Source organism: Pungitius pungitius, chromosome 7, assembly GCF_949316345.1.
Source record: "Pungitius pungitius chromosome 7, fPunPun2.1, whole genome shotgun sequence".
Lineage (NCBI taxonomy): Eukaryota > Metazoa > Chordata > Actinopteri > Perciformes > Gasterosteidae > Pungitius > Pungitius pungitius.
The window spans coordinates 14,164,716-14,176,878 of record NC_084906.1 but is presented as its reverse complement, the minus strand read 5'-3'; the positions used below and the strand labels follow the sequence as shown (position 1 = coordinate 14,176,878).

Here is a 12,163-nt window from a genome sequence, read left to right as displayed (position 1 = left end):
CTCGCTCAGCGCAGTGAAACCCAACTGTAAATGCTGAGCTCAGCTTCCTCCCCCGATTACGTCAGCATCAAGTGGCTCATCAACAGTGAGGAGTGAGATAGAAATAAACACTTTGAGGATGGAAACTTATTTTAGCGAACAGACCAGGGACGTCACTCAGACCGTTGGCTTTAATGTCGGTTGACTTTGATTCATTTGGTTTCTTGTCCGTCTCCAGCTCCACACGGGCGGCATCATCATCATGAAAGACACCAGCGAGGAGGAGGAGGACCTGGTGGAGCCCGTCTCGGCTCACGGCCCCAAAATCGAGGAGGAAGAGCAGGAACCGGAGGCCCCCGAGCCCTTCGAGTACATCGACGAGTAGACGCCGCTGTCGGGGCAAAGGTACGCGTCGCTCACTCGGGAAGCGGACCTCAAGTGTCCCGCTGTCTCCGCAGCGCCTTTTTATTATTGAAATGTCCCGCTGCTTTTTGTTTTTGATTCTCCGCGTTAAAGCGGAATCGCTTCTACGCGACCCTCCGTCCCACAGCTGTCGGGCTCCCCCCCCCCCCTCTCTCAAACGGAGAGTTGTGCGATAACACGGGACTCGGGTCTGCGCTGTTGCTCCGGAGCCGAGCCTAGTTTCACTCGTCGCCGGGCCGAGGAATGTAAACACGGCCGCCGTCTCCAAACAGCGGCTCGGAGGGCAAACCTCCGCCCTCGAGCCAAGCTGCTTAATGACTCTCGGCTGCTGCGGTTTGCGTTGGATCGCCTCCGCCCGGCCTCCCACGGAGGCGCTCGCTGCCGGCCGCGCCGCCGAGGTGCGAATGACCACATTAGGGCCTCGGGGTGCAGCTCAAAGTGCTGCGTTCAGTCAGCAGCTCGGGAGCAGGTGTCTTCACTGGAGCCACCTCATTCTGCTGTGTAGATGTTCTAATGTGATGAGATGAAGAATCGCAGTACAGCGCCGGTCGATCCGAGGTTTCTCTGCCACGGCCGAGTGCAGCACGTGAAGGCGGCTGAGCGATTAGTCCAACAATGTGGCGTTGTGTTTTCGAGGCGGTTTGGACGTGGAATCTAACCTGCGTGTCTCTCCTCCTTCCCTCAGGCCCCTGAAGACGTGAGGCGTCCCCCCCTCCCCCCCACCCCGTGCCCCCATCTATTCGTCCTGCGGCCCGCTTCCTCTTTTACACGTTTCTTTCCTGTTCTGTGTCTTTATTTTCCAGACAGGGAATGTTTTACATCCCTCAAATTGTATAATTTTCTGTCTGAACAATAAAAAAGGATATATATTGGAGGCTGGGAGTGGGTTTGTTTGAGTGGCTGTTTCTCTAATGTTCAGCGGTGTGTCTGTCGATTTACCAAACTTTTTTCATTGGCTGTTATGATAGAATATGTCTGCAAACCAAAAAGTGTTTACCCAGTTGTTGTCCTATGCTTAAAGCAGGTTAAAGCTAGTTTTAGGTTATTTAATTTAGGTCAAGGGTTCTTCACACTTATGTGAAAAATCTTCAAAAGACCACCGTCTCAGATGTATGAGAGAGGTGAAGACTGAGCAGGCTGTAATGACCAGATAATTTAGTGCCTTCTCTGCCCGACTTGACAAATCCAAATGTAGCGTTCAGGGTCATTTCTTCCCCACGTGCTTTCTAGGTTTTATTGGCGTCGTGTTTCCCCCACATCGCTTTTTCTTTTCTAAAAACCTGCAAAAGTGCCGAAATGGTTTCATTCATTCAGGCCGAACCCGGACGGAGCCGCGGACGCTTGATGCTCCCACACACTCATCGCTGGACAACGTGTCCCATGGTGCACGTGAGGTTGTGCGTTTCAAACGTACACAAGCAGTAAACTTTTCGTTGACTTGTTTGCAGATTTAAGTTTGCTGTGCGTTTCATTGTAGTCCAAAGTGGCCTGACATTTTTAGACCCGACTTTTCTATCTTCCTCCATTTATCCTATTCTAACAGTACATTATTTTTTTTATGACACTGCTCTCATATTTAATTAAATGCTTATGACTTCTTTAAATTTTCTTTGAAGACCTACTATACTGTGATATTTAATGACTGACATAAACTACATTTTTCAAATTGTCATTTTATTTTTTACTTGGTGCATATATATTTTCATAATTATATTGCATTTTTTACAATTTTCTGCCACTTATTTTACTTTCCACTTTGCATTTCAGCAACCAATACCGATTGATTTTTTTTTTTAGGACTTTAAAGTGCTATATTACTAATCCTTTTATGACTTACAACATACTTGAACACGACTTTTCAATCATTGATCTACATGCTTTCATACAACCTTTCGCAATGTGAATCTTTTCGACCTTTTAAAAGTATAAACTTCAGCCTTTTCTTTTTTTACTTCCTTGAATCCGAAAGACTTTCTTGTCGGACTATAACCATTTGTATCATGTTTTTGACAAAATACTATATGCATTTTTTTATTTTCTCAAATACAACGTGAGCAGAGTAATAAATGGGGCCACTTCCCATCAACGTGGCGCATGTACATTTAGTCTGATCAACTCCTCCCTCCACATTCCTGCATACTTGGTCATGGAAGCCTGTTCAGTAACCACCGTCCCTCCGAATATTTCCTCTTGTCGGCCTTTAAGCGTTACTCTGCAGAACCCCCTCCTCCGAGGTGCATCTGCCTTTGACCCAAATCCATCGCCGTTCCCGCTCCTGTGATCCTCTTGAGGTGGGCGGGAGGAAGCATCTGCTGTCTGACTGACGCGGAGCTCCACGTCTGACTCTTCCAAACATAAAAACTGTAGACGCCACGTCTGAGGGATGGAACGCATTCCTGGAGATGCTTAAACCTCATGATGTCTCCACAGGAGGGAATGTTTAGTTCCACCACAAACTCCCTCCCTTTTGTTTCCATCCGTCTGCCGCGGCTTTCCCTCCCCGCATCACGCCGTTTGAAGTGGGGGTGGGATGGAGACGGGTGGGATGGAGACGGCAGGGATGTAGATGGTATTAGTCAAACATTCCTTGAGTACGCGACCACGTCTCAGACTTCGGACGTCAGAGGCCTCCGCGTTTTTCTCGTGATGATGTGGACCCTCAGACGTGTGATGCGAACCAGTTGTTACTACATCTGACATGCTGGATGTTTTCGGGGGGGGGGGGGGGGGCGGGGGCCTTTGGGGTCGAAGCCATGCTCGCTCTATTCATGGCAACGTCAAGTCCACTCATCGGTCCCAACGGAAACACCTCAAGAATTTTTGATCTCCGTAGGGGTCGAATCCGTAACTCCCATCTTGGAGGAGACGGTCGGTGGTTTGTGTGACGAGGCGGTTGGAGGGTGGAGGGCTGGAGAGCCCATTGGTTAGTGAGCGTGCCGCCTGCGGGAAGGGGGGAAGGGGGTCGAAGTTGCTCCCAAGGTTGTTTTTTTTTTGGCGGGTAGTGAAGACCAACGAGTGATGCGCCGGTGGTCCGTGATAGAACCCTGGACTGGGCACGCTGTTCTGTCTCTGCAGGGCGGGGGGGGGGGGGGGGGTTTCACGCCAAAAACAAACTGCGGTGGATTTTGGCCCCCGGCGGCCTCCCGCTCGAAGGTTTCCTTAATCCTGTGACTGCGAGAAGATAGAGACCTCCTACGAGGAGGCAGCAGACTTGGAAGCTGCATGAAGGCGAGTTGATACAAGACGTTCCATTGGGCTTACTTACTCCTTATTAGAGCAGGTCCGTGTGCCACAGGTTTGCTTTTGTTGAAACTGAATAATGCTTCAAAAAGCTGCAGATCAGCGGCTGCTGGTTGATCTCCAGGTTTGGAGAAAAAACTTGATATAAAAGCAAAATTGCTAATAATGTCTTTTTCTAGCGTCTCAAACAAGCGGATTAGAGCATGACTCACGATCCTTACTTTAGGACTGAAAGTCTGATAAGAGATCAGCCAATATACAAGTTTAACTTATTTATATATTCACAAACATGTGATGATCATCTAGTTATTCATTAATCTCCAGGCTTGTTTCTCAATGGATTGGGGCTGAGCTCTTCTTCCACAGCTGGTGTGAGTCTTAGGGCCACCTTCCTGTTGGATGTTGGCGAAATGGACTCGAGGAAAGTTTGAAGATGGGACCTACTTTGTTGATTCCATTGTTCCTTTTGTCATCTTGACGAAATGCATTTAATAAGGATCAGTTCATTGTTGAGTTTTGGACGGGATTTGTTGACAGAGAGACGGGACAATAGGGTGCTTACATTTAAAGAGGTCATTTATCTGACCCCCCCGAGGCACTGGCTGACTGAGAGGAGGTGTCGGCCCTCCAGGGGTCACAAGCAGCTGGGCACCAGACCTCCACCAGCTGGGGAAACCTGTCGGAAAGAATGACGGCTCACCGTGGCCTCTCCCTCACAAAATGTAAAGGTTCCACAAGATTGAAAGAAATAAAAAGGAAAAAAAAAAAAAAAAAAAAAAAGAATAAAACGTCGAGGCAGCAGCCGGCTCGGCCCGTTCTGGGAAGGCGGGCTGGAGACAAACCAAACAAGCACTAAGTTCTGGAGAGCGGAGCGTACATCTGCGTCCTGGAGCGACGCGTTGCTGCGCCTCGTCTGACACCTCAGCCCGAGCGTGGTGGAGGATATTGTGGTGTGTGTGTGTGTGTGTGTGTGTGTGTGTGTGTGTGTGTGTGTGTGTGTGTGTGTGTGTGTGTGTGTGTGTGTGTGTGTGTGTGTGTGTGTGTGTGTGTGTGTGTGTGTGTGTGTGTGTGTGTGTGTGTGTGTGTGTGTGTGTGTGTGTGTGTGTGTGTGTGTGTGTGTGTGTGTGTGTGTGTGTGTGTGTGTGTGTGTGTGTGTGTGTGTGTGTGTGTGTGCGTGTGTGCGCGTGTGTGCGCGTGTGTGCGCTCGCTCATAACACTGCGCCTATTCATGCCGTCTGTTCATTCATCATCAGCATTTAGAGAAGCACAACTGTTTGGATTCCAGGCGCCAAAATATGGAACCCAAACTGTTGAAGAAGTCTGAGGAAGACGGACGGATGAAGTTCCAACCGTGGAAAGTATCTACAAAGTAAAGTCACTCAAATACTGTACTTATGATTAAGTACATGCTACTTTTTTATGGTTCTGCTCCACTATGTTTCACAGAAAACCACAGCTACACATGACTTTCCAAATTGGGAACTTTTTTGGATTGATTTACATACAAGTCAATTAGTTTATATGCGTTTCAATAATAACACTTGTGCAATTGTACTTAATGGAACGTTGTGTAGCATTTAAGGGGATCGTTTGGGTCGAACGGATGTTTCTTTAGTTATTTGGCTGAAAATAGGAATTTGTGGAGAAGTTTGTTGGCACTAAGTAACATGTTTAACGTTTTTGACATTCAAGTTCTCTAACTTTAATGTAACTAACTTTTTCAGAGTGCCACCCAACACTAACTTGCTTTTTCTATTGTGAAGAGCAACCTAAGGGTTCCTATTCCAGCTTGTTGTAGGAATTATGGTGCAACAGGAACTTTGAATCTGATGTTAATAACCAGCAAAAACACACCTGAGGAAAATGCTGAGTCGTTAATGACGCTGATGTAAAATGCACAAATGACAGTTAAATAACAATTACAACGCTATGAATCCCCGAGACGACCTGTAGACTCCATCGAACCCCCCCCCAAGACTCTGACCTGTTGACACGAATCCGTCGCTGGCAGTGTGAGCTCGCTCCTCCCGGCGGCGTTTGTTCACGTGCTGTTTTTATGGAGGGAAACGTCTCCAGTGGCGGCCCTTCGTTTCTCCACAGGCGAGCACACCACAAACTTCCTGGAAAAGGCGCTGTGGCAGATTTGCTGGGCCAAGTTCTGCGAGCTGGGCACGGCGGCCGCAGCAGAAGGGCATCAGATGACTTTTAAACTCAAACACATCTGGCCTTTGAGGATGGTTGAAGTGTCTAATGGAGTCTAGGAATTGGGAACCTAACTTTTACTTGATTATTTTTTCTAAGAAACCATAATGATAATTTAGCATTTCTTGTTTTTGCATTTATTTATTCATTTTATGAAAAAGTGAAATCACAATTTGTAAATGCAAATACAATGAAAGTGTTTCCTTCCACCGTGCAGCTGCTGACAGGAAATAAGTTATTGTTTTGTGTCCCTCCACTCCCTTCATGTTTAGTGAGGTGTGGGGGAAAACAAAACGAAACTCAATCCCTATTGCAGAAGTCTGTTTTGTTTGTTTGACGCGAGCGAGTGCAGAAGTATCGAGATGAATTATGATCGTCTTACATTGTTGGAAAAGCGATGTGTTTTCAGGAACATTAGCTTGAAGCAGACTAAACACACGCGCTGGCCTGCTGCACACACACACACACACACACACGGGCACTACTGGCACGCCTCTCATTTAACTAGCAGAAATAAACAGTGTAATTAATAATAAAGGTGGAATGGGATTTGGTATTATATATCCAAAGATGTGCATCAAGATTGGCACAGGGAGAAATGAATGGTGTCACCAGTGTACATCAATGAATGAAACCTGTGTATATCTTTAAAAGAAGAAAAAAAGATTCCATCCCAGTTGGCGGTTGAACATAACGCCGCGGCTGCGTTTACACTGAGTTTTGTAGATTTTGTTTATTGTAGTGGCTTAACAGACGGAGTTATTAAAAATGATAAACTACAACAAGCTATAAACACAGGGAGCAGGAACACCACACACATCCTAGAGGGATTTATGAGGAGTTTAAAATGAATCAAAAACCAGGAGTGAACGCAGACTTCCAGGATCCGAAGGTGCGTTTTCAGGCTGCAGAGAGGAAACATTAAGCGCCGCCCTCCCCCTGCTGGACGCATTACACGGCTGTTCCAGCAGAAATATAACCAGTGCAGGCCTGGAAAGTACAGCCAAGGAGGAAAACACAGAAAATAAAAACATCTCCAACGGAAAAATGATTTAATTGCGACGACACGTTGAAGATAGGGCTGGGACTTTAGCGCGTTAATTACGATTAATTAATTACAATGTGAATTAAGATTAATTAATTACACAAAAAATAACACATTAAACATTTTTTACGCATTTTTACACTTATTTTTTGCACCGCGGAACGTTTCACTGGATGAGTTTCGGGGGACCGATTATACTGGCGCACCAACTAGCGTTCATGACTTCAGACAACAACAAACCACAGTGAACATGAACGAAGAAGCTGACGAGACCGTGTCGGGTGGCCCCGTGAATGGGAAATCTTATTATAATAAACACACGGATGGAAGCGTCGATAAGAGCGTGGTTGTGTGCAAGCTGTGCAACAAGGAATTCACATCGAGCCTCAAGTATAACCTCAACGCAAAACAATTAGCAGCTAGCGTGGACATTACAAGGACCCACACCCAACCCACACTGCACCAGATGACTGGTTTAAGGACCAGGGTAACTAAGTCCACGTCTGAAAAAATAACCAATGTTCTGAATGTACTTGAAAGTATTGGTCTACTTAAAAAAACATAGTTTACAGAAGGTCTACTTACCTATAGGCTACCTGAATTTCTGAAAGTACTATGTTTCTAAATATGCTATTGCTACACTTGTCTGCTGGAATTGGTTGAACAAAAATAAAAATCCATGTGAAAAAAATTACTTCACTGTTCTCAGGTCAAATATTTATGCAATTAAAATACAATTAATTACAAAGCCTCTAATTAGATTAATATTTTTAATCGAGTCCCGGCCCTAATAATATATATTATATATTATATTATATATATATATTGACCTTACATATATTTTTTTATAATAATTTTTTACCTATTATTTAAAAAAAAAATTCTGTACTTTAAACCTTATCTGGGTTCAACCCTCAAGGGACATGGTGGCTCTTCCTAAATCCTTTTTTAGTTTTGGGTAACTGACATTTATAAAAAATCATAATGGGATATTCCCCCAGAGACGGATTGGTGCATCTTGGAGGATCAACCATGCTATTCATCCTTCCTGCATTGGTAAAGGCACAAGTGAGTTGAATTTGAATGTAACAGAGAATTGGAGGGTGGATGCACTAAAAAGGGTAAACAAATCTACACCCTGTGCCAGACTGTCAGTTTAAGGTTGTCCACAGGATGCCCTGAAGTAGACAAACATGGGATTGTCTTGAAAAATGCCCTCAGAGGCTGTCATGTCAGTGTGACCACTGAATGAGACACATCTGCTCATCTTTACTGACTCATCCGGCCTTCTCTCCCGTCAAAAAGGTGGAACCCTATAGGCTACGTAGCATGGCTAAAGCAAAGCAATTAACATCAAATTCAATTCATCAGCAAAAGATTCTTCATCATTCTTGACAATGCCATCATAACTCAAGTGACCGCGCCTTGTGTTTCTGCATAACCCCTAGGGTTCACTTCTCTGAAACAACCATGGGGACAATGCCCCCACTACTACCTCCGCGGTAGTGTGCTCAAGACTTGGCACGAGCAGGATTTGAACCCACTGGCGGTGCACACAGAGGCTTCTGGGCTCTAGCTTGCACCCCTACACTACCAGTCCTGGTCACATTTTGGCAACTTTGATTCTCCTATTTAACCTTGAGCATGTGAGTTAAACCTCAAAAATCTTTTTAAATGCTTTTTCCTCATCTGGGCTTGAACCATCAACCTTCAAGTGCAGTGCAGGGGCTTATGTCAGCAGCTCTTCCGCTGTGCTACTTCACCACACACTAAACAACCCTTTGTTTGTTGTATTTAACCTTGAGATTGCTACTCAAACCTGAAGTAAAGCCAAAGGCTCAAACCTAAGACTGGGCTTGAACCCACAACCTTCAAATGCAGTGCAGGCTTGTGGCAGCTGCTCTTCCGCTGTGCTAATTCACCACACACTAACCAACCCTTTGTTTGTTGTATTTAACCTTGAGATTGCTACTCAAATATGAAGTAAAGCCAAAGGCTCAAACCCAAGGACAGTAGCTCCTCTGCTCTTGTGGTGCACCACCTCACCATGCACAAATTAAATTTTTGTTTTTCGTATTTAACCTTGAGACTGCTACTCAAACCTCAAAACTCTTTCAAAGCAGAAGTGATGTCTGCATGAAGGGGCATGAACCCACAACCTCAGACAGCAGGTTGGAGCCTGCAGCCCTTCAGCTGTTCCCTTGTGCTATTCAAGCACATGCATCATTGTGTCCGTTTCTCATATTAGACCTTGGGATTGTTTACTAAACCTCAAAACTGTTTCAAAGTTTACAGTTTGAAGCCCTGACTGCAACCAAACCCTCCTGAGAGAGCAGTTTTGAACTGAGGATCCTCCACACTTCAGCCTTCCTGTTATCTCCCTGCACTGTTCCACCACACACCTGTGGATGCTTTTGAATCCAACCTCAATTCTCATAGATTCTCAGGCTGGAATCCACAACACAACACACTTGTCTGCTGGAATTGGTTGAACAAAAATAAAAATCCATGTGAAAAAAATTACTTCTCACTGTTCTCAGGTCAAATATTTATGCAATTAAAATGCGATTAATTTCGATTAATTAATTACAAAGCCTCTAATTAATTAGATTAATATTTTTAATCGAGTCCCGGCCCTAGTTGAATATTCCCTAAATATTCAGTGAAAAGCCTCTTTGCACATTAGATTCCAATGTGCCTGTACGATTTCTCTGCATCGAAAGACATTCATTGGACAGGTGGTTTCTCTGCATTTCTTGTCCACCGTATTCGAATGAGCTCGATCCTGATTCCTGGAATCCGTGACTTGCGTCCTCGTTCAGCAGCACGTACGAAGGCGGAGGTCAAAATGCATACGATGGGCAATAAATACATGAATGTGGAAGTGACAGTCACACCTCAACCTGAGTATTTTAGACACTCCATTCAAGCTGTATAACCATAAATTGGATAATTATCTGGTTTTGAAAAAAAGCAAAACAAAGGACTAACTCTGGAACCTTTACTGGACCGAGTGCACAACGGCTGGCTGAAGAACTGCTGCTTTGTCCTGCTCAAAAAAACTCACCATTAAGGGACTTATGTCTTGAATTGTTTTGTGCCATTTTCTGTATGTATACTATTTAATTACTGCATTCCTTCCTTAATAAAAGCCAACATTGATGTACAATGTGCTGTTTGGGTCTCAGTGCAGATACAGAAGTTACATCGTAATGGAAAAAACAGAAAATAAGCACGAGGGCAGTTGAAGGCACTATTTGCTTCTTCAAATTAGCAACTTCAACAGAAAGAGTTGAACAGTGTTCAATATCACCATTGTAGCAGCACCCTGTAGGTACAGAAGTCACATTAATGGCATGCCTGTAACGACATTAATGAAGTCACATTAGACAAAGTGGTCAAAATTCTCTTTGAGACAAAAAAAAAAAAAGCATCAAGATTCTGCGATGAATCCTCAGTCCATGTGTATTGAACTCTTGCATTTTACATGTATACAGACAGGCGATATAAAATGGGCTAAAATGGACTAAAATGACCAGAGGTTACAAAGAAAAGCATGAACTAAAGCTTACACATTGATTCAAGTACCACTAACTTTAAATTCTTCAGGGAACTGAAGTATAAAGTCGTCTACAAAATGTACAAGAATTGTATCCCACACTGTATTTGTTCAAAGTTTTCCCACTTCAACAACTCATCAAATGAAATATCAGTGATGCTACAACTCAGGAATAGAATAATGTCTAATAACTCTTTTATGTAACCCTTTACACAAGTATCAAAATCATTTCCTAAAGAAGCAGACTATGTCATTTGCATTTCTAACATTATACTAATCATATAATTACAATGATTTGCCTGCATTGGAGTACTTTAAAGTGCGCGGTGAGTTCCATCTGAATCCATTGGAAGAGCAGTACTTTCAGCTGGTTAAAATAATGCTGCATTAGGTTGACAGTATTTAGTTTTTTTTTGTATTTGTTCATATTATTTGGAAGTTCTTTAACTCTAAATATCAGGATGAGGCTGACTAAATTAAGATTAAGAATTTCACAATAATCTCAAGACTGAAACCATAGTGAAAGGGCTGAACTGCCTCACTGACAAGTACTGATGTGGAATATTTAAAGTAAAAAGTAAAACACAAAAACAACATAGCACCCAAAAAGCAACATTACAGACACATGAATAACATGTTTACTTTCATAATAACTGTACATTTAAATGTCAAAGCTTTATCATCAAAACTGGTAAACATCAGTGGCGATTTAAGATTAAGTTATTTGTGCAAAAAATTAAGCGTGTATTTACTGCTGAGAGTTCACTAAAGAAAAACTTCCATATAAAAAGGCCTATGATCAATCAGAAAAATCCTATAGAGCTTTTTTTAAATGTATTATTTAAATCATGCACATACTTCCTACCACAACTCATGATACAGCACAGGCATTTTAAATACAGTTCTTGAAAGAAGGAACTTTTTCTTTTCTTTTAGAAGTATGACGTTGCAAAAAATGTACTAAATGGAAGGTCTATATTCAAATCAAGTTGAATATTGAACTTAAAGGCTCCACGGAGGCCCGGGAACAACCAAGAACGTGAGGTTCCCCCCCCACACTTTAACGGAGTCCGGCACCACTAACCAGCTCTAATGCTGAATGACATGAGGGGGGGGGAAAGTGGACGACGTCTTTGTCGTTCATTTCGTCTCTAAATCTGTTCGTCAGGGCCGCGGAGCGTCGTACTGCTGGTAGCGGTTCAGCTTGTCCGGGTCGTTGGACGCCATGTGGGTGAAATCCTGGAAAATGTCCTGGTAGGTTTCGTCTCCTATAAAAAGAAATAAAAACACCCGGTGTCAACGACTACAAAGATGAAAGTCTGAGAAACATCTAAACAGAAGGCAATACATCGTTATTCTATACCACAGACAATTGGAAACTGAAGTTTTAACAGAAATTAAAATCAGTAAATCAATAAAAGGCTGAGAAATAAAATATAAATCATGTCAGCCTAAACAAAGCCTCATGGTGTACAGCACGCCGCAATATCGTCATTGCTTTTTCAGAGTGGCGTGCTCAGGCACAGAGCCAGTCCCCCCCCATGTAAGTAAAGCCATTTTGATTCAGCCCGTATTGATTGTTATTCATTTGGCACCCACCCTCCTTAGAAATAAATCCCCTTAACTGTGACTCTTTACCTTCGTTCTTTGGTTGTTCGTCTCAACGTAACAGAAACAGTATCAGAGCAAGAAAGGAAGGAAAAAAAAAAAAAAAA

At 43.5% G+C, this 12,163-nt stretch overlaps 2 protein-coding genes across 11 annotated transcripts in view; one reads left to right on the top strand and one right to left on the bottom strand.

Moving 5' to 3' along the window:
* psmd1 (proteasome 26S subunit, non-ATPase 1) overlaps positions 1-1,274 on the top strand; it is a 29,326-nt gene extending 28,052 nt beyond the window's left edge. Inside the window, exons 24-25 of the mRNA XM_037469330.2 lie at positions 218-384; positions 1,088-1,274. Of these exons, the coding sequence (XP_037325227.2) occupies positions 218-364 (147 nt within the window). The 3' untranslated portion in view covers positions 365-384; positions 1,088-1,274. The remainder of the gene's footprint in view (positions 1-217; positions 385-1,087) is intronic.
* A 9,054-nt stretch (positions 1,275-10,328) lies between these two features.
* LOC119216226 (arf-GAP with coiled-coil, ANK repeat and PH domain-containing protein 2-like) overlaps positions 10,329-12,163 on the bottom strand; it is a 33,772-nt gene continuing 31,937 nt past the window's right edge. For all 10 annotated transcript variants that reach the window (XM_037468832.2, XM_037468828.2, XM_037468833.2 and 7 more), the window contains one exon: positions 10,329-11,716. In XM_037468832.2, coding sequence (XP_037324729.2) covers positions 11,613-11,716 — 104 coding nt within the window. In that variant the 3' untranslated portion in view covers positions 10,329-11,612. The remainder of the gene's footprint in view (positions 11,717-12,163) is intronic.